Genomic DNA, 26048 nt, shown 5'->3' with positions numbered 1-26048 from the left:
CTTTTGTTCCCTCTTCATGCAGCGTGGAGCGAAACCCAAGAAGGTGGTGCTTTTATAACAATTAATCCATGGCTTGCCAAGTCTCTTGGCTGCATGATGGGCCCTCCAGTGCATCCCAGTGCATTTCAGTTCATTGTCACCCATTGCTGCTCTCCTCCATCACGCCGTTGCATGTTTGCTCGTTGCATGTGCTCCCTTTCGCCCATCCTGGCTTGCTCTCGGCTCAGTGCAGCCCAAGCCAGGGCTCCCCAGGCAGACCACAGCTTAGTCAGAAGAGGCTGCACTGTGGGATTGGAGCTCAAGGGAGGTAGGGAGGCCAGCAGCCCAGCTTTGTGCCCAGCTTGGAGGTTTTCTGCTGTTCCTGTTAACCACAGCGGTGTTTTCAAGCTGGTCACTGGGAAGCCAGCTGTATCCTGGGCTGATCCCCAGCAGCATGAGCAGCAGGTGGAGGGAGGGGATTCTGTCCCTCTGCTCTGTTGAGATTCCACCTGCAGTGCTGGGTCCAGCTCTGGAGTCCTCAGCACAGACAGGGACTTGTTGGTGTGGAGCTGGAGGAGGCCACAGCAATGATCGGAGGGCTGGAGGCTCTCTGCTGTGAGGCCAGGCTGAGAGAGCTGGGGTTGTCCAGCCTGGAGAAGAGAAGGGAGACCTTCTGGTGGCCTTTCAGAGCTTAAGGGGCCTGTAAAAAGCTGAGGACAGACTTTTAGCAGGGCCTGCTGTAATAGGGTAAGGGGTGATGGTTTGAAACTAAAAGAGAGAGATTCAGACTGGATTTACACTGAGGGTGGTGAGACCCTGGCTGAGGTTGCCCAGAGGGGTGGTAAGATGCCCCATGGCTGGAACCATTCCAGGTCAGATTGTTTGGGGCTCTGAGCAACCTGCTCTAGTTGCAGATGTCTCTGCTGACTGCAGGGGGTTGGAGTAGATGACCTTTAAAGGTCCCTTCCAGCCTAAACCAGTCTGGGATTTTGTTCTATACCTGTGAGCTGTGCCCAGCATCGCTCCTGACACGTCCATGTGGAGTTCTCCTCTGTAAGTTGTGGGCACAGAGGAGCCAGCCCAGGTTTTGCTGCTTCTACCACCTGACTGTCACAGCTCAGCTCAGTTTTCCCTGCTGGCCACCTTCTCTTTCCCTTGATTCACACTTTGTCAGACCACAACCAGTTCAATTGTAACACTTGGCCAAAGCCAAACATCTTTTGTATCCTCCTTACCAAGAGGAACTCAAAAGGTCTTGGCAAAGAATCACCATGTCCGTAGCCTCTGGGGACCTGGGGTTGTTCAGCCTGGAGAAAAGTAGGCTGAGGGGAGACCTTCTGGCTCTCTACAGCTCCCTGGAAGGAGGTTGGAGCCAGGTGGGGATTGGTCTCTTCTCCCAAGGAACAAGTGACAGGACAAGAGGAAATGGCCTCAGGTTGCACACAGGGGAGGTTTAGGTTGGACATGAGGAACAATTACTTCCCCAAAAGGGTTGTCAAGGCCTGGACCAGGCTGTCCAGGGCAGTGGTGGAGACCCCATCCCTGGAGGGGTTTTAAAGGCATGGAGATGTGGTGCTGAGGGACTTGGTTTGGTGGTGACCTGGCAGTGCTGGATTAAGGGTTAGACTTGATGACCTTAAAGATCTTTTCCAATCAAAACAATTCCATTGTTCTATGAATATTTTTCTACCATGGGAATCTTGCCAAGAGAGGAGCAAAACTGACCACTTGAGACCTGGAACAAGGAAAAGAGAGAAAGCAATACAGTACCTGCTGGGTCCTTGGTGGTGTCTTGGATGGATCTTTTCATTGTGACCCTTGGGTGAAGGGATGATCCAAACAGCAGCATTCACCCCTGGGAAGTCCACAGGTGAGGAGCAATGCAGAAGTGCAAGGAGAAGCTCTGAGGCACTGTAGATGGGTGGCTTAGAATGGCTGTTCCTGGATGTCCCTTCTCCTGAGCCCTCTCATCCGAGGCTTTGCCTGCATGTCTGCCCCACCTCTCGCTGCTGTGAGCTCCCAGCCAGTGCAGCTCTGTCCTGCCCCCACTGTCTGTCGTTCCCTTGGTGGGAAGGGAAGAACTGCTGAGTTTGGCTGTTGTGTGTCTTTGGTTCCCTGTCGCTGTGGTCTGCAGGCAGTTGGGCTGATGGCAGGTTCCATCTGTGCTGCCATCTGCTCCCAGCTCTAGCTGCTGCTGCTGGTTGTATGACAATAGCTGCCCAGAGAACCCCTCCTGGCCAGATGGGGACATCACAGCTCTTTCTCAGAGGGACAGGCCAGTGCTGTGGTTGTGCTGATGTCACCTCACATGTGAACTGCTTTGGCTTTTAATAAACTTGGCAGCTCTGCACCCCCCCTGGCAGCTCCTGCCCTTGCACAAGCACCTGAAGCTTGCAGCCCTGTTGGTGTGATCACAAAGTACCTGACATGATTAGCAGATAAACCCCAGCTCAGGAGCTTAAAGTGGCTCTTTGCATGTTAAATATAGACTGGAATCGTATTGAGAGCCTTCTGTGTGCCAGATGGGCCTCAGCCTCCCAGCTCTTGCCCCTCTCAGCTTGCCTTGCCTTTGCCTCTCTCAGCTCACTGGGAGCAGTGGGGTAGGACCTCTTAGCATGGAGGTCATGGCTCTTCCAGCCTTTGCTGTTGGTTATGTGCACCATGCCATTGTCAGGGTGGCTGTGGGGCTTCAGAGAATGATTGGGTCACCTCTGGGGCAGCCCCAAGCTGGAGGTTCTCAGCTGTGACATGGTGAGGGGTGTCCTCGTTCTTCATGCAGGTATCATGTGCTTTAGAATCATGGATGTGTTGAGGTTGGAAAAGACCTTGAAGATCATCGAGTCCACTAACCTGGTAGTGCCAGGCCACCACTAAACCATGTCCCTCAGCATCACACCTACATGGCTCTGAACCCCTCCAGGGATGGGGGCTCCACCACTGCCTGGGGCAGCCTGGGCCAGACCTTTACAACCTTTCAGGGAAGAAGTTGTTCCTCATGTCCAACCTAAACCTGGCCTGGCACAACTTGAGGCCATTTCCTCTTGTCCCACCAGGAGGACAGCCTTGCTCTGTCTCTGTGCAGGGTGCCAGGGGTGCTCCAGCAGTCCCTGCTCTGTCCTGGTTGTTGGCTGTGCCAGTCATGAGCTGGGTCCTGTGGCAGCCAGCTCCATGCAGTAGCAGATGGGCTCTTCAGCCAGGTGCTGAGGGCAGGGGGCAATCTGCTTCCAGATGGTTTCTTTTTGGAGCAGAGAGGCCAACCCAAGCTCTGTCAATCCTGTAAAGGAAGGAGTGATCCGATTAGCTCATAAACCGTGTCTTACAGCTGAAGATGTCCCCCAGATTGCTCTGGGTGCATGGCTGGTGTCCCTCTTGGCCACTCACAAGCTGTTGTGGCCGTTCTCCCTGCCTCGGGGGGGTGGAACTGGCAGCAGCACGGGGGTTCTTGTGCTGTTCCCCGCAGGGTGGAGCGGGGAAGCTGCGGAGCTGAGCAGCTTCTGGCGCCCCAAGGTGGTGGCAGCAGGCAAATGAACCAGCGGTAAGCACGGCCGCAGCGCGGGCTGCGCTGACACTCGGCAAGCTGCTCATCTGCCCTGTGCTGAGAGCCCCTTGGTGCTTGGTGTGGCTCCCAGATCAGCAAGTTCTTACGTGGCACTGGCGGGTCCCCGAGGACAGCTCTCAAGCGTCCCACACTGGGGTTTCCTGTCCCTAAGCAGCATTTGTCCTTGTGCTTCTGAGAGGTGCACTGAGAGAAGGGGTGGGATGAGAGCCCTGGGGCTGTCTAACCTGGAGAAGAGCAGTCTAAAGGAGATCTGATCAATCCTCAGCAAAAGCTAAAGGGTGGGGAGGTAGAGGATGGGGCCAGACTCTTCTCAGTGGTGACAGGACAACAGGGACAAACTGGAATCCAGGAGGTTCCACAAGGAGAAATTTGTTTGCTGAGGGGGTGCTGGAGCCCTGGAGCAGGCTGCCCAGAGGGGTTGTAGAGTCTTCTTCTCTGGAGAGATTCCAAACCTGCCTGGACTTGATCTTGGGTAACCTGCTGTAGGTGACCCTTCTTTAGCAGACTAGATGATCTCCAGAGGTCCCTCTGACCCCCTCCATGCTGGGATTCAGGGGTTCTGTGCAGTCATGGGGCAGGTCTGAGCTGCCTGGAGCTGTCTGCAGCAAAGTGCTGCAGTTTCTGAACTCCTGAACTGCTTCATCTGCTTAACTTCTGAAGTCTGCTGGGTCACCTTAGTGCTTCAGCTCTGAGAAACTGCCTAAACTCTTCCTCTTGGCTCTTGATCTGGGTATTTGGCAATCTCTCAGTTCATTAGACCCTCATCTGCCTTGTTTGGATAAGCTCCTGCGGGACCAGAGGCATTTTCTTGAGGACAATCCTTTTTTTTTTTCCAGCCTCTCGTGCAGGGTAAGTGTCACCAGAGCTGGACATGACTTCTGCTGCCCTCAGTGTTTATCTCCTGCTTCCCTCAGTGTTTATCTTCTGTAGCTGTTTAAAATGCTTTCGTTTTGGATTTTTTTTTTTTGTTTGCACTTTAGGAATTCTCAGAGGTGGAGGCAGCCCCATGTGTTGTATGAAGTCGCCTCTGTGACACACCTGGAATCCTGCTCTTGGGTGCTTTGTGCACCCTGCTGTGTTTTGTAGAGCTTGCACACCTTTGCTGTGCAGCTAAAGCAGGAGAAGGGGCATTTGCCCCTGCTCTGGTGGAGAAAGCAGAGACCTCTTCACCGAATGACCATCACTGTCTTGTGGTTTCCCCAAGTCTGACACAGCACTGGTGAGGTGAAAGGCCTCAACACAGGGAGGTTTGCTGTCACCAGGATCTGTAGTGAGTGGCAGGGCCTTAACCACCATCTTCTGCAGCAGGAGAGGTTGGAGGGTACTGACCTGACTCTGCTTCTTCAGCATGCCCAGGAGATCCTACATACCAAGAGCACAGCACAGCCTTTGATCTGTGGTCCTCTCTGTGACCCAGAGGGTGCTGCTGGAGGGGGAATGCTGAGAATGCTTCCAGGCTGGCCAGACACCCCAGAATTCCTGACACTTCTGGAACAGAGCCAATCATAACTACCTGGAGGCTGGCAGAAGCTCACCTGTGCTTTGGGGAGATAAATTGGTGGCTGTCCCTCAGAGATCAGCATTGGGCCGAACGCTGCTCAACGTCTTCCCAAGTGATCTGGATGGAGAGGATCAAGCATAGCCTGATGAAGTTTACTGGTGACACTGAACTGGATGGGCAAGGGGACACTTTGGAAAGGCAAGCCACCTTCAGGAATACCTGGAGGGGCTGGAAGAGTGGGCTAGCAAGAACCTGATGAAGTTCAACAAGGACAAGTGCGAGGTCTTGCACGTGGGAAAAGGCTATCCAAGAGTGCAGCACAGGCTGAGATCTACTTGGTGGGGGAGCAGCTCTGTGGAAAGGGCCCTGGGGGTGGACAAGCAGCTCAGTGTGAGTGACCAATGTGCTGCTGCTGCAGCACAGAGAGACAACAGGATGCTGGGTACATCACCAGAGGCATCAGCAGCAGAGGTAGAGTCATTGTCCCACTCTGCTCAGGACACCTCTGGAATACTGGGTTCAGTTTTGGTCCCTGCTGGACAAAAAAGCTGTGGACAGACCAGAGAGGAGACCTTCTCACCTTGTTGCAGTGTTTAAAGCTGGAGTGTCCCTTTTTACAAGGAGACCCATGGAGTAGACAAGGGGTGATGGGGACAAGTGACTCCTGGGGAGATTGTGATTGAACACAAGAGGAAAATTGTTCACAGTAACAACAATCAGATCTTGGAATAATGTCCCCAGAGCAGTGGTGGAGTCCTCAGCATGGGACACTGTTAAGATTCATCTGGACAGGGTCTGGGCCACCTTGTCTAGCCTGGGTTTTGACCAGGAAAGGTTGGACCACATGATCTTTTAGGTCCCTTCCAGCCTGGAGATCAATAATTGTATGAAGTCCTGGGTAGAGGAGTCACCATGGGTACAACAGGCCACAGGGGTTACAGAAGAGTTGGGCAGCTCAGGTCCTGGGGCCAGTAAGTCTGTAGGGTGTGATGCTGGGTTGTAGATCCAGTGGATGCCCCATTGAAGACAACAGTGATCAATGTCAGCTGCTGGAGCTTGCTACCTACAGAAATTACCTTTCTCTTTCTGTGGGATGTCCATGTCTGCTCCATGATTTAATCCAGCTCCATAACCTTTTATCCTGCAGGAAGCTCTTGTTCTATGTTCCTCATCCTACCAGGCTCTAGGAGAACTTCACTGGTTCAGACCAAACCAAAACCCAAGACCTGGAGAGTCTTAGAGGAACTAGACCCTGACTGACTAACCCCCCACCAGCATGGGAGCTGCTGGTTGTCACTGGTGTGGATGTGGAGTGGGCCATCACCACGAGCAGTGTTTCTGCCCCATGTTTGCTGCAGTCTTGCACCATTTATTGTCCTTTGAGGCCTCAGACAGCATTTCCTGCAGTGGAGATGAACAAAATGACGCTGGAAATGAACTGAACAAGACCACATCTGGCTTTGTGGCTCTGCTGGGAGGTTGGGGAGGTCCAGCCAGCACTAGTGAGCTTTAATGTGTAATTAAATCCAGGCCTTGATGTGCTTTGGAGGCGATTGATTGGAGCCTGTAACCTGAACTTGGTGCTGTAAGTGCTTTCCACTTACCCCAAGGGCTTTTGGATCAAGACCAATAATGAAAGGGAGGCTTGGGGGCTCTGTGTGTGATTTGGCTCTGTGCAGGGTCTGTGGTGCTGCTGGTTGCTCTTCACCACAGTTCAGAGCAGTACTGATGGGGTATTTTGGAGCAATAGGTGATACTCAACTGCTAGGATGGGCTTTTTGTGAACTGGTGTGAAATTTGTGCAGCAGTGTGATGGGGCCAAGAGGAAATGGCCACAAGTTGCACCTAGGGAGGTTTAGGTTGCATATGAGAAACAATTTCTTCCCCAAAAGGGTTGTCAAACCCTGGACCAGGCTGCCCAGGGCAATGATGGAGTCCCCGTTCGGGGAGGGGTTTCAAAGCTGTGTAGCTGTGGTGCTGAGGGCTGTGGTTTAGAGGTCACCTGGTTGGTCTTTTCCAACCAAAATGATTCCATGATTCCATTCATGTACTGTTTAAGAAGGACAGTGGCCTGGGTCAGCCTCAGCTCTGCTCCCTCCTGCTACCCTAGTGTGGAATATCAGAAAATAGTGTAATTGAGGTGGGAGTTGGCAATGCTGGACAAGAAGATCCACACTGACACCCCGAGAGTGTGATACACAGAACAAAGGTGTGTGTCTGCAGAAGAAATCAGAATCTGAAGGCTTGGGATCTGCAGTGTTGTGCTGACATCGTGGCATTGAGCTTGTGGTGAGATCTTGCTCGAGGTGTTCCTGGATGCTTTGGTTTAGACCCCACGTGGCAGTTCTGATGGGGTGTTGGTCTGGGGACAAGGATGCTGAGCAGCAGTTGGAGGTTTGGGCTTGGACACAGCCCAGCTGACCTTCCAGATGCTGTGCTGGCTGCTGGTGCTCGGCAGTGTGGGCTTCTTTCTAGCAGCATAGAATTATGGAATGGTTTGGGCTGGAAGGGAGCTTTAGAGATCATCTAGTCCGAGCCCCCCCCCCCCCCCCCCGCAGTGAGCACAGACATCTTCAACTAGAGCAGGCTGTGCACAGCCCCAGCCAGCCTGACCTGGAATGATTGAGGGACATAGGGCAGGGCTTTTCCGGGGCCAGTCCTGCGATGGGGGTTTCACAGCTGTCCTTGGGGTGCGTTGAGCTCTTCGAAACCAACTCCCCTCGGCGGCAGGGACCAAGCCGAGTGCCTGCGAGGGTGGGAGCCAGGCTGGGCGGCAAACGGCTGCAAGATGGATACAGTTCTGCGCAGACATCTGTCCGTCTGTCTGGGCTTAGCTCCGTCCATCTGCCCGGGCTCAGGGGATTTGCTGGGGAGGTCGCAGCCGTCGCTGGGGCCGGCGTGGCGGCGTCGGCGCGTCGGTGACACGGGGCGGGCGGGAGAAGGGCTGCGGGGCACGCCGCGGATGCTGGGCGGAGGGACGGAGCTGGCTGGCCCCTTCGGCGAGGTGACCGAGCCGGGGTTGTTGCTAAGCTACCGGGGAGCCCTCGCCTGAGAGGAGCCATCGCATCTCATCGCATCGCATCACCGCCGGCTCGGTGCAGCAGCCGCGGCGCGGGGAGGAGAGCCCCACCGGCGGTGATGTCATGAGCCACCGGGGCGGTGGTTGGAGACACCGGCGGAGCCAGGACGAACGGCCGCGGCTCGGGCGGCTGCCATGGGCCCCGGTGCAGCGCAGCCCCGCTGAGCTGCCGCCGCTGCCGTAGCGGCCGGCGCGTCACGACCGGCGTTCGGCGGATGGCGAGCGGCTAAAGGGGAAGCTGCGGCCATTTGCAGGCGCCGCCGGGCAGCCGCTGCTCCGAGACCGCGCTCGGGGACCCGGCTGCCTAACGTCTCTCCGCATCCCTCTCTCTCCCTCTCTGTCTCTCTCCGTCTGTCTGTCTGCAATGATGAGGCAGGCCCCGGCGACACGGAAGGTACAATCTGCCGCTGTATCCACCCCGGCATCGCTTAACGCTGCTCTGAACCTACCTTGCTCTGCTCTTGTGTTTGTTGTTTGGTTTGGGTTTTGGTTTTTTTCCTCTCCCCCTTCATTTCGTGTGTGAAGGCTGCTGAGCTGGGAGCTGCGAGGTGGCCTCGCCTTCGGGACGGGGAGGGGGGAGGTTGCCGAGTGAGAGCGCAGCATCGCAGCATCATTTCATGCCTTGCTTTCCCTTGCAAGTTTCCAGAGCTCCTTTCTTCATCTCCCTGCTCCGTGCCTGTCTTGCATGCAGCAGCAGCTCTGCAGCTCGGCTGGAGCCCGGGCTCCCTGCCTTCCCTGCTGCCAGGGAGGGAGCTGGTGCCTGACTGCTGGGCGTTGCATGTTCACAGTGAGGTTTTTCCTGCCCTAGTGATGCCAGCCGAGCCCTGGGTTCTGCTTTTAGCCTTTCCAGGGGTTGGGTGCATCTGGACTCCCTGTCAGGCTGACGTTTCTGTAGGTTACAGCACGGGCTCTGTGCTCTGGTAGTGTCCTATATGGATATTTTTAGCATAACCAGGATATCACTGTTCAGCTTAAAGAGAAATCCTGGGAATTTTTTTGCTTGATCTCCAAGAATCAGGGAAAATAGAAATAACCAAAAGCACAAAGGTGCAACTTCCCTGACTGTGCTGTGTCAGTGAAGGGACTTTGCTGCTTCATTAACCTTCCAGTGAACGCTCCTGATTTGCCTCCCTGAGCTCACCAAACCCAGCCAGATACTTTGACTGCTTTCACAGCTCCTCTTTAATCCTCCTCCAAAGGAAAAGTTTTACAAATGCTGATCTTCCTCTGCTTCCAGCAAAAGGGTGGAGTGCCCAGTACTCAGCACTTTGCCTGCCAGGGAGCTTTGCAAACCCAGCCACCACTGGATCTCATCTTTCAGCTTTCCTGCTGTTCTCTCCCCTTGCACATGCTGCCTCCCTACGGAATTGTATCATGTGCAAGGTGTTGCTGGTGGTTTAAAATGCAAAACTTCCTGTACTGGGTGCCCAGCAGTAATGCAAGTAACATCACCCCAAGATCGTGAAGGACACCCTGAGGTGATGAAGAAGGAGACCCTGAGGTAATGAAGGATGCCCCATGGTAGTGAAGAACACCCCGAGATGGTGAAAAACACCCTGAGGGAGCTTGTCCTTCTGCCATGGGGGCTGAGACAGAGTTCATACCAACAGGTTTTGTCTGGAGAAGGCTTGGTTCCTCTGAGGGCTTCATTCTCTGTTGGAAAATGGGATGGCATTGTGCCCGCTTGGGTGGGCAGCACTGGCCTTGGCCTGATTAGTGCCCAGGTGTTGGCTTCCATGGCTGCCAGCCTTGCTCAGGAGGTGCCTGCCAGCCCTTTGTACCCACTGCTGGAATAACTCTTGGCAGCTACATGGGAAATCACTGGAGCAGCCTGGGAAGTTCTGCTCTTCTGCCTCAGAAACCCTCCGGCTTTGTCCAGCAGAGGCATTCAGCAGTGCCAGTCCTGCTTGCTGTGACATTAACCCAAGTGCCCTCGGCCATGCTCGCGACGCTGCCAATGCTGAGTGCTCCTGGCTGGGTCTGCGTCAGGGTCAGGGCTCCTGCATTCAGAGCTGACTCAGGTCAGGAGGAAGCTGCAGGACTTGCCAGCTGCAGCCCCACAGTTGGATGGGTGATGCCATTTCCACCACATGCAGTTGTTGGTAGCCAGGAGTTTCACCAGGTTCCTTGTGGCTGGAGGTGCAGCTGGCACCCAAGTGCCTCTGTTCAGAGCCCTGGATGCTCTCCTCGCTCCTGAGAACAGGACCTGCAAGGGAACAGAGGTTGTATAATGTCATCAAATATGTATGCAACAACGTGATGCAGCAGAGCTCAGAACCACCAAACTGATGGCTGGGAGCAGCAGGATGCTGGAGCACCCTGGAGGGCCCAGAGTTCCTGTATGAAGCTACTGCACAATGTGTGACCAGTGGAGATTCAGGTGTCTGCTCTCAGCTCCTGAGCAAGGCTCTAGGATGCTCCTGAAGCCAGGAGGAACTTTGTCAGTGGAGAGCTGCTGCTATCATCTCACCAGCTGGATGCTGGACCCCAATGGATGCGGGAAAGAAGGAGGAGAATCTGGTGTCCTGGTGCCACCAGCATTCTGCAGCTGAGCAGAGCCAGTGGATTGCTGATGTGAGGTGTGCTGGGTGACAGCTGGATGGAGAAGGGGACAGCTGGGAGCCTGGTCACCCCCGGCCCTGCTAGAGAGCATCTCCCTGCCCCTCCTCTCACTGAGGAGCTTGGAGGTCTTGGAGCTGACACTTTGGCTTTTAAATCTTCACATGATGTTACGTGCGGGGGGACCAAAACAGCCTCACACCAGAATGAATCTATCATTTGGCCTGGCTTTTAGAGAAGGTCACCAAGAGGCCTCCCTTCTTAAGGATTCAGCGTGGTTTGGGTCTCCTCACCCCAGCTTGGGAAGGGCTCAGTGGCTGCTTGTTGAGCCACTGCTGCTGTGGGGTCCATCCAATGAAGCTGGATTTCCAGCACAGTTGCTGGTGTGAAACACCCCAGTTCCTCGTGGTTCCTATCTGTAACATCTCAAGGAGCTTTTGGTACTGTCCAGGAGAACTTTGCCCAGTGACAGGGCTCTGGAGTTTCCCCCACAGCCAGGAGCACTTTGACCAGTGATGGAGCTCTGGAGTTCCCCCTGTGGCTGGGAGAACTTTGCCTAGTGATGGGGTTCTGGAGTTCCCCTCACAAGCTGTATTGGGAGCCATGGGCTTGGCAAGGAGTGGAGGCATCTCCCTACTTGCAGACTCCCCAAGGAAGAAGGTTTTCAGAGTGTTTTCCAGGGGTTTGGTGCCCACTCAGTGTCATCTTTCTTTAGCAGGACTTTTGGAAGATGCTGCAGTGCTCCTGAAGAGCTGTTCCTAAAGAAGAGGGTTTGAAGCTTTTAATGCTATTGCACATGCCTGGTGGATTTTGCCAAGCAGAGGATTTTCTGGAGGATTGGCCTCTTCCCTCCATCCTGAAATGGGCTGCTATTGAGTGCAGCCCTTTTGGAAGGACTGGGAGTGAGCACAGTAAGATGTAGCTGAAGGGAAACAGAAGGGGATGGGCTCTGTAGAGCTGATAAAACCCACCCAGAGCTGATTGGTAGCTACAAACCAAACAGCTCTAAGGTTTATCTTTGCTTATCAAGGCCCTGGGCGTGAACATGACCATTTGTCCTGACTGTCAGGGAGAAGCTGTGGTGGTGGGTGTGATGCTGTGACGGTCTGAGCTGCTTCTGCTGCTGGGTCACGGGGGCCAAGTGGTTGCTGATGGCTCCAGAGGAGTCCCCGGGGATGTGGTACGGCAGCAGCTGTATTGATCTTTGCTGTTCTCAGTGGCTCTAAGCTGTGCATTAGGTAATGGAACAGCAAACGAAGCAGAAGAGCTTTAAAGCATGCTCTGGTGTTGGAAAGCTGCAGCTGGGGAGCAGGTGTCCCAGCCAATGGCCCCCAGCAGCCAGGGGCTCCCTGCCCGCACCCAGAGCCCCCTGGGCAGCTTTCCCCACTGCCAGCCTTGCTGCTGCCTGCCCTCGGGTGGGTGATGGTGGAGCTGTTTGTCAGGATGTGCTGAGATACCTGGGGTGATCTCCTCACCCTTCAACATGAGAGCACCTCTGATGGGGACAGTTGTGGCACTGCTCTGCAGCATGTGCCACTGGTGGGTGTGCTGCAGGGTAGGGGGTCCTGCCTCAGAGTCAGGGGATGCATCTAGTTACAGAACTGACAAGAAAACATGGAAGTGGCCAGGGAGAAACTCCAAGTTGTCCCTGCAATTAAAGAGAAACAGAGCTTGGGGCCTGCAGCATCTCTGGGCCCTGCAGAATCCAAAGGGCTGAGGGGAGGGGGAAAGTAAAGTAGAAATCCCCCCCTCGGCCTCACACTGCAGTGAGCTCTGGGAGAGGTGTGCCGAGATAAACCCAGCCTTGGTCAGCAGAACCTGAGGAGCTCTGCAGTGAGGTGACAGCAGCTCCCAGGCTGACCCAGGATAGCTCAGAGTTTGCCCTTGAAGCCAAGATCTCTGAGCAGGAAAAGGTGCCTCTGCCCCAGGGTTCTGCTGGAGCCAGGGTTAGGGTTCAGGCTGTCAGGCTTGGGGTTCAGCCCCGTCATCTCCACAGCTTTGTGCTTCTGCACCAGCCTAAAGGCAGAGGAGGGCTAGAGCTGGACAAGCCACCTTCAGTGTGGGCAGGAAATCCTGGGCGGGAGGCTGAGCTGCCACTGGGTTCTGTTCCTCCATCTCCTGGAGCTCTGCTAGCCTGGAGCAGTGCTGGGAGCAGGGGGTGAGGAGCTGGCCCAGCGCTGCCTTGCACACTAACAGCTCTCCTTTGTCTTCTCTTTCCTTTCCCTGCTCCTCTGCTGTCTGCTGCTGCGGCTGTACCTCTGCTCCTGTCTGTCCTGTCTGACTCTCTCCTCCTCTGCCTTCCGCTCCTGTTGCCCTCCAGACCACGGCCCGGCGCCCCAAGGTGAGCACCGCAGCTGGGGGCACCCAGCACCCTCCTGAGTTAGATGTGAACGTGATGGGTGCTGACCCTGGCACGCAGCACCCTCCTGAGTTAGATGTGAACGTGATGGGTGCTGACCCTGGCACGCAGCACCCTCCTGAGTTAGATGTGAACGTGATGGGTGCTGACCCTGGCACGCAGCACCCTCCTGAGTTAGATGTGAACGTGATGGGTGCTGACCCTGGCACCCAGCACCCTCCTGAGTTAGATGTGAACGTGATGGGTGCTGACCCTGGCACCCAGCACCCTCCTGTGTTAGACGTGAACCTGCTGGGTGCTGACCCTGGCACCCAGCACCCTCCTGAGTTAGATGTGAACGTGATGGGTGCTGACCCTGGCACGCAGCACCCTCCTGAGTTAGATGTGAACGTGATGGGTGCTGACCCTGGCACCCAGCACCCTCCTGTGTTAGACATGAACCTGCTGGGTGCTGACCCTGGCACCCAGCACCCTCCTGAGTTAGATGTGAATGTGATGGGTGCTGACCCTGGCACCCAGCACCCTCCTGTGTTAGACATGAACCTGCTGGGTGCTGACCCATCATAATTTGAACCAGTGGGACCTGGCTTGCAAAGGGGCACATGGAGGAGAGCAAACAAGGGAGACAAATCCTCAGAGAGCTCTGGAGTAGCCAAGTTACAGTTTGTGAACAATCCACAGTTTGTTTTCTCTTCTGTAAAGGAGCACTCTAGGGAGTTTATTTTTACTGGGGGGTTTTATTTTTGCTGGGGGCTTTATTTTCACTGGGGAGGGTTTATTTTCACTGTCTTGTAGAAGAAACTCAAAGCAAGGCAGTGGTGGATTCCTTCAGTCCCAGGGGACGGGGATCCTCACTGCCAGGCATCTTCCTCTCACCCTCCCCAAGATACTTTGTCATTTTGGCACCTGCAGAGCAAAGAGGCCAAGGTGGGACCTCTTGGGTGATAAAATGTGTGACAGAACAATGTGAGTTCAGTGTGAGGAGGGGAGTCCACTACTCCTTGCCTAGGTTAAGGTCACCCAAATGCTGGAGTCAGGGCAGGGTTTTGCTGTGAGCTCCCTGTGAGGCAGAGCAGTGAGCTCAAGGTAAGCAGCTGTTGTTTGCTGCTGTGCTTTTTGAGTCAGTTTCAAGTCCCAGCTGGGAGCTTGTCCATTACTGGGGCAAATCCTGGAGAGCTCTTGAGGGTGGCAGAGCACTGGAACAGGTTGCCCAAGGGGTTGTGGAGTTGCCTTCTCTGGAGAGTATCCAAACTCCCTGGGATTTGTTCCTGGGTGATTTACTGTAGGTGATCCTGCTCTAGCAGGGGGGTTGAACTAAATGACCTTCAGAGGTCTCTTCCAACCCTCACCATTCTGTGGGGATCTGTCCCATTGCCTCCAGCTGGGATGGTGTTCTGGCTGTCTGTACTGGAGAGGAGCCAGAGTGGATGTCCTGCGTGACCTCCTCCTCCTTTGGCCTTCCATCCTGCCCTTCCTGGGCAGGAACCAGATGGAGTTGAAGGCTCCAGGAGATGCCATGCTGCATTTTCACCCTGGCTGGAAGGAATTACATCCTTTGGACCTGCCCTTGACAGTTGGGGTGAGGGAAGGTTGTGGGTCTCTGAAGGTTTCCAGCTCTTCAGATGTGATGAGCAGTGGAACTGTCCTGGTGTGTCCCTGGCTGTGCTGCTGTCCCCTCAGCAGCTGAGGGCTCACTCTGAGCAGGGTTTTGAAGCCCTAAGGCAGCAGGAACAAGAACAAAGGCCTTGGTTCTTGGAGATGGCACACGGGTGGCTTGGTGCCATGGAGACCATGCCCAGGCTGGGCATGCACAGCTCCTGTACCCAGCTGTGTCCTAGTCTGTGCCTGGTAGTGCCAGTGCCTGTGCCCAGCTGTGTGTGTGTCCATGCCCGGCCAGCCTGGGGTGAGCTGTGCCCTTGCCAAGCTGCAGTGCACCCAAGTCCAGTCTGGAGGAGTGAAATACAAAGTCAGGGAGTTAATTTAGCCAGCATTGGATGCCACAGGGGTGAGTGCTCCAGAGTCACAGGTCCATGAGGAGAAGAGCAGAGCTTTCTGACAGACCTGGCACTTCTCTTGGCTTCCCTTGCTCCTGTCACCTGGGTTACATGGTTGGGTCCCCAGACAGCAATTAACAGCCTGTTAGCTTGATGAAGCAGCTCTGCTGTTCTGAGTCCTCCAAGCTCCACTGGTTTTCCCTGGGCTCTGGTGAACTCTTGTTGCTCTCTCATTTTCTCCTTCCATTCCCCTCAAACCTGGTGCTGTGGCACCTGAACTGGGGTGGTTGCAGGCAGTGGGTTCAGGCTTGGGCACCTGTTGCGTCCCCAACAAGCTGCTGGTGACACCATGCAAGGCAGCTCCTAACTCAAGCTCCTGCCAATGCCAAGCAGCAGATGTGTTCCAGATGTGGAGGATGGATGGGGTGAAACCTTCCCTGTTCCCATCTCGGTGTGGTTTGAGCTTTGCTGTTCCATCCTCTGGAGCTGGAACCCCAAAACCTCTGCAAGCACGACCAAAGAGCTTCATTATTCCTGGCTATGTCCTCTGGGCAGGGTCTGCCCTCACATCCTGAGCCCCCGGGGCATGACCTGACCTTGCCAGGGGACCAAGAAGATGGCTCTGTGCCTGCAGCAGCAGTGCTGAGAGATGTGGCAGTGCCAGGAAGGAAACGTGGCACAGATTTTTGGCAATCTTTTGTTGTCCTCACTACTGCAGGAGGGAGGAGAGGGCCCCTGAGCCCTGATCAGAGCTTGGCTGCTCTGAAAATGATGCAGTTTGTTTCAACTGTCAGTGACCTTTCCCTTCACAAGTGGTTACCTCTGAGTTTTGACTCCTCCAGGAGGCTCTGCAGTGGTGCTGGGCCTGGGCATGCTGTGGGTCTGGGGGCAGTGGGGGACATGGACATGCTCTGTCCAGCCAGAGCTGGTTTGCCATCCGTGTCCCCACCGTCACCATGCTCTGGGTTCATCAGTGCTGGGAGTGTGAGTCCAGAGACTGGCTGACCATGAAAAACACCCTGGTGAAGGGAAACTGGAGCTGAAGTGGACTGTCCATGGAAGTGCCATCTCCCTCCAGATGTTCTCAGCTGACCCCCTGCCCTCCCTTTTGCAGCCTACCCGGACCCCCAGCTCGGCAGCGTCGAGCGGCACGGCCGGGCCGTCGGGCTCAGCCTCTGCCTCGGGTGGGGAGATGAGCAGCAGTGAGCCCAGCACGCCTGCTCAGACACCACTGGTGGCCCCAGTGATCCCCAGCCCCTCCCTGACCTCACCAGTGGCACCTCCAGTTCCCTCACCCACAAAGGTAAGCTCTGTGGGCAGGTGAGTGCTGGGCTTGGCTAGGGAAGAGTTTCCCTGGTGGGGAGGGCAGGCACCAGGATGGTCTAGCACCTTGTGCCTGGAGGCAGCTGGAGCTTGGCCAGACGAGGGCCTGAGCTGCCTGATCTGTTCAGCACCACTGAGCAGAGACCTCCACGCAGCTTCCCCAGCCTCAGCCACCCTCCCATCCCATAGGACAGGAGCTGGTTGGTTGTGTGCAGGTCAGCCCAGGGTAACTGAAGTGTTCTCTGTCTCCAGCACAGCTCAGCACCATCTCCCTGTCTCCAGGAAGGCCAGGTGACCATTGCTCCAGGGCTCTGCTTTGAGCATGCATGTGGAAATTGCTCCCATAAAAGGGAGCTGAGGGTTTGCCTTCACACCTAACACCCCCCAGTAACAGCTCACATGTGGCTGGGTGATAACTTCTTGCCTTGGTGGTTCCCCTCCTGGGTGGGTGGTTGTCCAGTTACAGCAGAGCCCTTTAGAGACACAGAGCCAACTTTGGAAGGATTTTACAGCAAGTCCACTCTGCCTTTCCCCTAACAGCTGGGGGAGGTGACCCCTGAGGAAGCTGTGTGCACATCTGCTTGGAAACCTCCAGCCTGTGTCCCTTTTCCATATGCTGGCTGTCATTTCAGCCACCATGGGCTTTGGTCTCCAGATGATGCTCCAGCACCCAGCTGCAGGGCTGTGTCACCGTGCAGCTGTCCCTGGACCATGGTGTACAGGTGTTAGTGTCCTCCTCAGGCTGTAGCTTCTAGAATCATGGAGCTGTTCAGGTTGGAAAACACCTTCAAGGTCGTTGAGTCCAGCCCTTAACTCAGCACTGCCAGGTCACCATGGAACCATGTGCCTCAGCAGCACATCTCCAGGGCTTTGAAACCCTTCCAGAGAGGGGGACCCCACCACTGCCTTGGGCAGCACGGGCCAGACATTGACAGCCCTTTGGGGGAAGAAATTGTTCCTCATGTCCTACCTAAACCTCCCCAGGCAAAACTTGAGGCAGATTCCTCTCGTCCTGTCACTTGTTCCTTGGGAGAAGAGACCAACCCCTGCCTGGCTCCATCCTCCTTTCAGGGAAGTGTAGAGAGCCAGAAGGTAAAGCTGGTTTCATGATGACTCCCAAATGCACTTAGAGCAGAAGGGGTGAGTTCAGAAGGATGCTGGCCAGCACCTGTCTTAGTGCAGGTGAGAGGCTAGAAAAGCCTTGAGGAGAGAGGGGTTTGGTGCTGCCTGTGTTAGCTGGTGCGGGGCCCAGCAGAGCCCAGTGCAGGGCTGGATCTGCTGAGGCAGGAGGATTCCTGGGGTTTAGGCTTGCACCTGGCTGCCCCAGGGTGACAATGGGGACCCCTGTACAATGCTCTGCTGAGCTCCATGAGGTAGATTTGGGGGAGGAGAAATGGAGGGAGCAGCTCACCTGGAGCACAGTGACCAGAGGGTTTGAGGTGCACCTCCTGTGTGTGTCAGCACACTCCTGAGTGCCTCACTAACAACTAACCCCACTGGATGTCTGCACCATGGTGCTCCTTGGGTTGGTGGAGCCTGCCTGCAGGATCCTCTTCTGTCCATGAGCACCTGAGCCTTGCATGCTATGGCTCTGCTCAGAGCAGGAGGAGGGAGGGAGAGCTGCTGAGGGGAGAATCTGGACATGTTCATGGTGGGGGTTGGGGTTTGGGATTTTTTAAAGGATTCATGCATTTGGAGAGCCCAGTGAGGTCAAAAGGAAGACAGGCTGAGGGAGCTGGGGGTGTTCAGCCTGCAGAAGGGGAAGCTCCAGGGAGACCTAGTAGAGACCTCCCAGCACCTGAAGGGGCTACAAGAAGGCTGGAGAGAGACTGTTTGCAAAGGGCTGCAGTGACAGGACAAGGGGCAATGGCTTCAAATTAGAGAAAAGCAGATTTAGATTGGATGTTAGGAACAGGTTCTGCACCATGAGGATGGTGGAACACTGGAAGAGGTTGCCCAGGGAGGTGGTTGAGGACCCATCCCTGGAGCTATTCAAGGTGAGGCTGGACAGGGCTCTGGGCAACCTGATCTAGTTGGGGATGTCCCTGCTGAGTGCAGAGGGGTTGGACTGGGTGAGCTTTGGAGGTCCCTTCCAGCCCAGACCATTCTGTGATTCTACTCAGGAGCTTTTGCCAGCCCGAAGGGTTCTGTCAGGGTGTTGAGGGACATGTGCCACACATTGTGTGCGTAGTAAAAATCCAGAGACTAAACTGGCAGATGGAGTCTGCAGCTGCAGAGGGCTGCTCTTCTGAAGGTGCCCCAGCAACCAAGCCACAATGCAGGGCCAGGTTCTCTGAGGGTTAAGTGAGTGTCTCTGGAGCTCTCTTCAAAGGAACTTGCTGCTCCTCTTAGTAATTCTTGGTTTGGTGTTGTAGGAGGAGGAAAATCTTCGTTCTCAAGTCAGGGACCTGGAGGAGAAACTGGAAACTCTGAAGATAAAGCGAAATGAAGACAAAGCAAAGCTTAAAGAGCTTGAGAAGTACAAGATCCAGCTGGAGCAGGTGCAGGAATGGAAGAGCAAAATGCAAGAGCAGCAGGCTGATCTCCAGAAGCGTTTGAAGGAGGCCAAGAAGGTGAGTGGCCCCTGGCAGCCAGGCAGCTCCTGTCCTGGCACTGGCAAAGGGAGAGGTGGGTCCAGGGCTAATTCAGCTGCTGAAAATCTGTGTGAGAGGCTTTTGTGCAGGGTTAGAGGAGCTAACATCAGAGGTGGTTTGCTTTGGTAGATGGAGATGAAGAGCATGATGGTTGAGGAGCAGGTCTTACACCTCAGCTTGCAGGCTGGGTGTCTGAGTGCAACAGCAGCCCTGTTCCTCTGGCTTAATCTGCTGCTGCAGGCCACCAGCACTGTAGGAGGGCACCATTCACGCTCCAGACCTGCTGGTAAACCACCAGTCCCACCTTCAAAAGCTTAAGTAAAGCTCTTGGAGATGTTGCAGCTGACTTCAAACAGAAGTGGACTCCTGGAGCTTTAGGACCGTGGCTGTGTGTTGAGGTTTCAGATCCACCTGAGAGAGCCAGCCCATAGGAGGAGGCTCCCTGGTGGGAGATCCTGTGGGATCTGCTGACTGGGCAGCCTGGGCTTTCCTGCTGTCCCTGGATCTCTGGAATGATTTTTAGAATGGCCTCACCTGCCTGGGAGAGGCCCTGGGCTTGTCTTTGACTCTCCACTGTTTGAGCAGCAGCAGCTTGTCCTTCCTCTTGCTTCTTTATTACATTAAAGCAATAGAGAAGGATAAATCATGGAATCATTTGGTTTGCAAGAGGCCTTTAAAACCATGGAGTCCAACCCTTAACCCAGCACTGCCAGGTCATGACTAAACCATGGCCCTCAGCACCACATCTACATGGCTTAGAAACCCCTCCAGGGAGGTGACTCCACCACTGCCCTGGGCAGCCTGGGCCAGGCCTTGACAACCCTCAAGGGGAAGAAATTGTTCCTCTTGTCCAACCCAAACCTCCCCTGGTGCCACCTGAGGCTGATTCCCCAGTGTTTGATTGTCCCAGTCCAAGCTTGTGTATTTGCTGTCCTCATCTCTGTCTCTCCTTGCCTGCAGGTGTTTTTCTGCTGGGCTCTTCTGTGGGTGGGAGAAGCTGTGAAGCAGGGGAGAGGCTGCAGGAGAAGGCAGCTGGAGCACCCTGGGCCTTCCCATCTGGGCCCAGATAAGCTGCTGTTAATTGGACTTGATCCTCCTTTGGGATGAGAGGCAGTTGTTGGAGGCTCATTGATTGTGAGAGGATCTGTCCTGGAAGAGAGAGCCTGGGGCTTCCAGGGCTCTTCTCACCCTCATGTGCTTGACCACAGGAAGCCAAAGATGCCTTGGAGGCCAAGGAGCGCTACATGGAGGAGATGGCAGACACGGCTGATGCCATCGAGATGGCAACCCTGGACAAGGAGATGGCAGAAGAGAGAGCAGAGTCCCTGCAGCAGGAGGTGGACTCCCTGAAAGAGAAGGTGGAATACCTCACCATGGACCTGGAGATCCTGAAGCATGAGATCGAAGAGAAAGGTGGGAGAGGGTCAGGTGGCCTCAGCCTGGGTCCCACTGCATGAGGGAGGGAGCTGCTTGCTGGGGTGGAGAGCACTGGACTGGTCTGGGGAGCACTGGACTGGTCTGGAGAACACTGGACTGGTCTGGGGAGCACTGGATTGGTCTGGGGAGCACTGGACTGGTCTGGAGAACACTGGACTGGTCTGGAGAACACTGGATTGGTCTGGAGAACACTGGATTGGTCTTGGGAACACTGGATTGGTCTGGGGAGCACTGGACTGGTCTGGGGAGCACTGGACTGGTCTGGAGAACACTGGACTGGTCTGGGGAGCACTGGACTGGTCTGGAGAACACTGGACTGGTCTGGAGAACACTGGATTGGTCTGGAGAACACTGGATTGGTCTTGGGAACACTGGATTGGTCTTGGGAACACTGGACTGGTCTGGAGAACACTGGACTGGTCTGGGGAGCACTGGACTGGTCTGGAGAACACTGGACTGGTCTGGGGAGCACTGGACTGGTCTGGGGAACACTGGACTGGTCTGGGGAACACTGTGATGTCTCCTCACTGCCGGTTGTGGTGGGGCTGAGGCTTTGTCTCTGTAGCTCCCATGCAGCCTTAGGGCCTTTGTGCTGTGTTCCTGGCCCTGCTCGGTGGGGACGGTTGTGACCATTACACAGGGACAGGGAAGCAGCAGCTCAGTGTGGTCTTCACATGGCTCCCAGCCTTGTGGAGAAGGTAGAGGTGGTGCTGCTGACTGTTTGAGCCTGAGGACAGGTGTTGCTGTCCTGGGCTTGAAGGAGCTTAGGGTTAAAATGATAGAATCACAGAATTGTTTGGGTTGGAAAAGACCTTTAAGATTGTCAAGTCCAACCCTTAGCCCAGCACTGCCAGGTCACCACTAAACCATGGCCCTCAGCATCACATCTACACAACTCTGAAACCCCTCCAGGAATGCCCACTGCCCTGGGCAGCCTGTTCCAGGCCTTGATAATCCTTTTGGGGAAGAAATTGCTCCTCATGTCCAATCTAAACCTCGTCTGGCACAACTTGTGGCCATTTCCTCTTGTTCTATCAAGTTGTTTTAATGCTTGTCCTTCTCCCTGGAGAAGGTAGATCCCACCCCAGAAGCTGTGTGACTGGGGCAGACTTTATGTAGGAGGCAACACAATAGCTTTTGTTGCTCCCTGCCCCAAGTCCCCAGCTCTGCCCCAAGCACAGCTCCCAAACCCCAGTGCATTTCCCCTGCAGAACCAGTGCTGATTCCCCTGCAGCCTCTTGGCTCTTGGTGTTCAAACTTACACCCAGAGAGGACAAGCCACCATTAAACCCTGGCAGAGCTGGCATTCACCTAGAAACAGACTCAGACTTGTAGAATCAGCAGCTGATTGGGCAGGATGAGGAATGTGATGTGTTGAGGGGTTGGGAAGATGTGGGAAGGACAGGAGTGATCTGCAGGGAGGTGTGGAAGTTACTGAGATGTGCAATGTCTTTGGGTTGGGTTTGCTTGCACCAAGCTGTGAGGGCCAGGAGGGAGCACTGATGGTACCCAGCAAGGTGTGACTCTGCCATTGCCTGGTGTCTCAGATCCACTCTGGGAGGTGGTCCTTCACCTGCACTAGAAGTTCTTCTACTGATGGTTCTCCATCTGCACTAAATGGCTTTGAGGGCATTAGGAGCAATCTCTCAGCCTTCAAGCACCAGTGCTGTGCACCAGGCTCCAGCTCTGCTTGGCTGCAGGAGAGGGACTGAGGTGTTCCCCTTGGTGTATCTGTCCCCTTGCTGGTGCTGGCAGAGCTGGCTCTGTTGGCAGCAGCCCAGGCAGACAGTGTTTGCTTTCACTGCAGGCTCAGATGGAGCAGCCTCCAGTTACCAGGTCAAACAGCTGGAAGAGCAGAATGCAAGACTCAAGGAAGCCCTTGTGAGGTAGGAGACCACTTGTGTTCTCCAGAGCCTGCAGGGCTGCCCATGAAGTTCCTTCCTATGGCATCTCTAACAGCAGTTTGCATCAGAGCACTGAGCCAAATGCTCCTCCAGAGCAGCTGATGGTCCTGCCATCAGGTCTGGGATAGTTCTGAGCTCTGGTGCTCCTTCAAGCATGTGACACAGAAGGGAGGGTCTCCTCTTGCTGCAAAAAAGAGCCACTTCAGAAAGCTTCTGTGCTTCATCTCTCCACGTACACAGTGCTCTGCTTCTCCAGCACAGCCACAGGTTTAGCCAAGCAACTTGGACAGGACCCAGACTCCTCCTGTCCAGGTCATCCTGCTTCTGGTTGTTGCCTTTCCCTGGACAAGGCCAGGGCTTAGGGCTTTGGGGCTTTTCTCTCGGGTAGTTTTATCCTGGAGGTTCAGACAGGGTCCCTCTGGTGACCACCCCACTGCTGCTCTCTGTGTGCACAGGATGCTGTGTGGTCTTTGGTGCAGCCACCAGCCTGTGCTCAAAGACAGCTGTTCCTGTAGGCCAGGAGCAGGTGGAGGAGGTGGAAGCATCCCCTCCTGAGAGGAAACACAAGAAACTGCCTTGCAAGGACGTCCAAACCAGTGTGTTTGGGGTGGGAGGTAGAAGGTCCATGTGAGGGATGCCCCAGCACTTGCAGCCCCTGAGCCATAGATGTTTTAGGGCTGTTGGAGCTGTTCATGCAGTGGCCTCAACACAGAATCATGGAATTTAGGTTGGAAAGGACCTTGAAGCTCTTCAAGTCCAACTATTAACCCAGCACTGCCAGGTCACCACTAAACCATGGCCCTCAGCACCACTGCTTCAGGCTTCTCCTGCTCTGGTGCCTGGCTCTCTGCTGGGCTGTGATGGGTCTGGTTGCTCTCTCTCAGGATGAGGGACTTGTCTGCCTCAGAGAAGCAGGAGCATGTGAAGCTTCAAAAGCAAATGGAGAAGAAAAACACAGAGCTGGAGTCCCTGAGACAGCAGAGGGAGAAGCTGCAGGAGGAGGTGAAGCAGGCGGAGAAAACGGTCGATGAGCTGAAGGAGCAGGTGAGTGCCCTGGGGAGTGGATGGGCAGGGAGGGAAGTCTGAGGCCATTTGGAGCATGGAGCAACTTCTGTAAGGCAGCATGGGGACACCTCCTGGGACAGATGTCTGGAGAGCCATGCTTGGTGATACCACTGCAGGGACTGACACTTCAGAGTCCCTGTCCAAAAGCAAACCTCGTTCCAGCAGTGGAGTCGCTGGGCTCTGCTTGGCCATGGGGTGGCTCTTGAGCACAGGAGATGGAATCACAGAATCATTTTGTTTGGAAAAGACCTTTAAGATCCTTGAGTCCAACCATTAACCCATCACTGCCAGGTCACCACTAAGCCATGGCCCTCAGCACCCTTGTGACCTCCACTGGACTCTCTCCAGTAGTTCCTTGTCTCTCTTGAACTGGAGAGCCCAGGACTAGACCCAGTACTCCAGATGTGACCTCTCCAGGGTGGAGTGGAGGTGAAGAACCTCCCTTGACCTGCTGGCCACACTGTTCTTAAATGTACCCCAGGAGACCATTGGCCTTCTTGGCCACAACAGCACATTGCTGGCTCCTGGGCAACTTGTCCACCAGTGTGGGGAGATGGATTTGTCAGCCATGCCCCGCAGCTCAGCAGGGTGATCCCTCAGGGCTCTCGAGCTGCTTGCTGCAGTGTGAGCTCCAGGCTGGAGTGTGATGTGGGGTGTCCTTGCAGGTGGATGCTGCTTTGGGTGCTGAAGAGATGGTGGAAACTCTGACAGAGAGAAACTTGGACCTGGAGGAGAAGGTCCGGGAGCTGCGCGAGACTGTTGGGGACCTGGTAAGATGGACTGCTCTGGGGCAGGAGCTGGTGCTAGAGGGCTTGTGCCACCTTCTTTGTGCCTGGGCTGACCTGGGGACTGGCCCAGCTGGCTGGCAGACAGCGAAGGCACCCGGGGCACTGGGGGCTACCTGGCAGCATCACCAGGTGGCCCTGGAGACCCTCTTTGCAGCGATTGCTCTCGGTGCCCCTTCTGAGCGCCGCGTCTCTGTGGGCTGCCCGCTGTGCTGCCCAACTGCTGACCCAGCTGGGACATAACCCTGTGCTGTGGTGCCTTGGCAGGAAGCCATGAACGAGATGAACGACGAGCTGCAGGAGAACGCCCGGGAGACGGAGCTGGAGCTGCGGGAGCAGCTGGACATGGCCACGGCCAGGGTGCGCCAGGCTGAGAAGCGCGTGGAGGCGGCGCAGGAGACCGTGGCTGACTACCAGCAGACCATCAAAAAGTACAGAGAGCTCACAGCTCACCTGCAGGTGTGGCCCTTTGCTGCCCTGCCCTCCCTGGGGCAGCTGCTGAGACTTGGGGAGCCAACCACATGGCCAAGCATGTGTGGGCAAGAGCGTTCCTGGAGGAGGTGATCCCTGGGGCCTCCTGCTCTTGTGGGACAGATGGGTGATCACAGAATCCCATTGTGGGGAGGATTGGAAGGGATCTCTGGGGATTATCTGCTCCAACCCCCTGCTAAAGCAGGGTCACCCACAGCAGGTTACCCAGGATCACAATGTCCAGGTCAGTTTGGAATCTCTCCAGAGACAGAGACTATACAACCTCTCTGGGCAGCCTGCCCCACAGCTCCAGCACCCTCACAGCAAAGAATTTTCTCCTCCTATTCAAATGGAACCTCCTGGGTTCCAGTTTGTGCCCATTGCCTGTTGCGCTGTCCCTGGGCACCACTGACAAGAGTCTGGCCCTATCCTCTTACCCCCCAAGCTCCTTCAGCTCTTGCTGAGCATTGCTCAGATCCCCTCTGGGGCTGCTCTTCTCCAGGCTCAACAGCCCCAGGGCTCTCAGCCTTTCTTCCTCACAGATGTTCCAGGCACCCCAGCCTCCAGCTCCTGTTGGACTCCCTGCAGTAGTTCCCTGTCTCTTGAACTGGGGAGCCCAGAACTGGACCCAGTACTCCACATGTAGCCTCCCTAAGGCAGAGTAAGGGGGGAGGAGAATCTCCCTTGACCTGCTGGTCACACTTTTCAAGAGGCCCCCCAGGAGACCTTCTGGGCTCATGGTGAGCTTGTTACCCACATCCTGGAGTGCAGGTTCCTGATGGAGCTTTCCTGGGAAACTCCAGCAGTACCAGACCTCTTGTGACCTCTGGCAGCCCTGCCTGTCCCTCAGCCTGTGTCCAGATGGGGCTGGCAGAGCCCCTGCTGAAGTCAGCTCTGTAAATATTTGGGAGCAGAGGGTTGTTCCAGCCTCTCGCTGCACTGGGCTGCTCGGGAACCGAGTCCTGGACAGGACAGAGCAGCATGGGGCTGTTCCAGCACTGGGCTGGGTTCCCTGGGGCTGTGCTGGCAGTGGGAGGAGCCGAGTGAGGAGCCTGGCTTGGTTCCTTGGCTTTCACACAGCGTGCAGTCAGCTGAGCCTTGGGGAAGCTCTTGTGTTCCTCTCCCATCCATCATTGTGTGTGTTGCACAAGGAGCCCTGGTGCTCCCTGAGGAAGGGCATGGGGAGGTGAGCTGTGATGTTCTGCAGTGGTGTGAGGTCACACATCTCCTCCAGGCTCTGTCTCACCTCAGCTTCTCTCTGTGCCCAGGATGTGAACCGAGAGCTCATGAGTCAGCAAGAAGCCTCTGCCGAGAAGCAGCAGCAGCCTCCCCCCGAGATGTTTGACTTCAAGATTAAATTTGCAGAGACAAAAGCCCATGCTAAGGTAGGGCCAGCACCAGAGCTGTGCACCAGCCCCAGGGGCTGAGCAGAATGTGTC

General features: G+C 55.4%; 1 protein-coding gene across 1 annotated transcript in view; it reads left to right on the top strand.

Moving 5' to 3' along the window:
* Positions 1 to 26048, top strand: part of DCTN1 (dynactin subunit 1) — a 42042-nt gene that overhangs the window by 6520 nt on the left and 9474 nt on the right. Inside the window, exons 4-15 of the mRNA XM_054391653.1 lie at positions 23 to 43; positions 8495 to 8512; positions 12998 to 13018; positions 16145 to 16346; positions 16616 to 16644; positions 18729 to 18926; positions 20156 to 20360; positions 22192 to 22270; positions 23173 to 23332; positions 24019 to 24123; positions 24406 to 24597; positions 25878 to 25994. Coding sequence (XP_054247628.1) covers positions 23 to 43; positions 8495 to 8512; positions 12998 to 13018; positions 16145 to 16346; positions 16616 to 16644; positions 18729 to 18926; positions 20156 to 20360; positions 22192 to 22270; positions 23173 to 23332; positions 24019 to 24123; positions 24406 to 24597; positions 25878 to 25994 — 1347 coding nt within the window. The remainder of the gene's footprint in view (positions 1 to 22; positions 44 to 8494; positions 8513 to 12997; positions 13019 to 16144; positions 16347 to 16615; positions 16645 to 18728; positions 18927 to 20155; positions 20361 to 22191; positions 22271 to 23172; positions 23333 to 24018; positions 24124 to 24405; positions 24598 to 25877; positions 25995 to 26048) is intronic.

This window comes from Indicator indicator, chromosome 23 (assembly GCF_027791375.1).
Source record: "Indicator indicator isolate 239-I01 chromosome 23, UM_Iind_1.1, whole genome shotgun sequence".
Classification (NCBI taxonomy): Eukaryota; Metazoa; Chordata; class Aves; order Piciformes; family Indicatoridae; genus Indicator; species Indicator indicator.
This window is presented reverse-complemented; position numbering and strand designations above follow the sequence as displayed.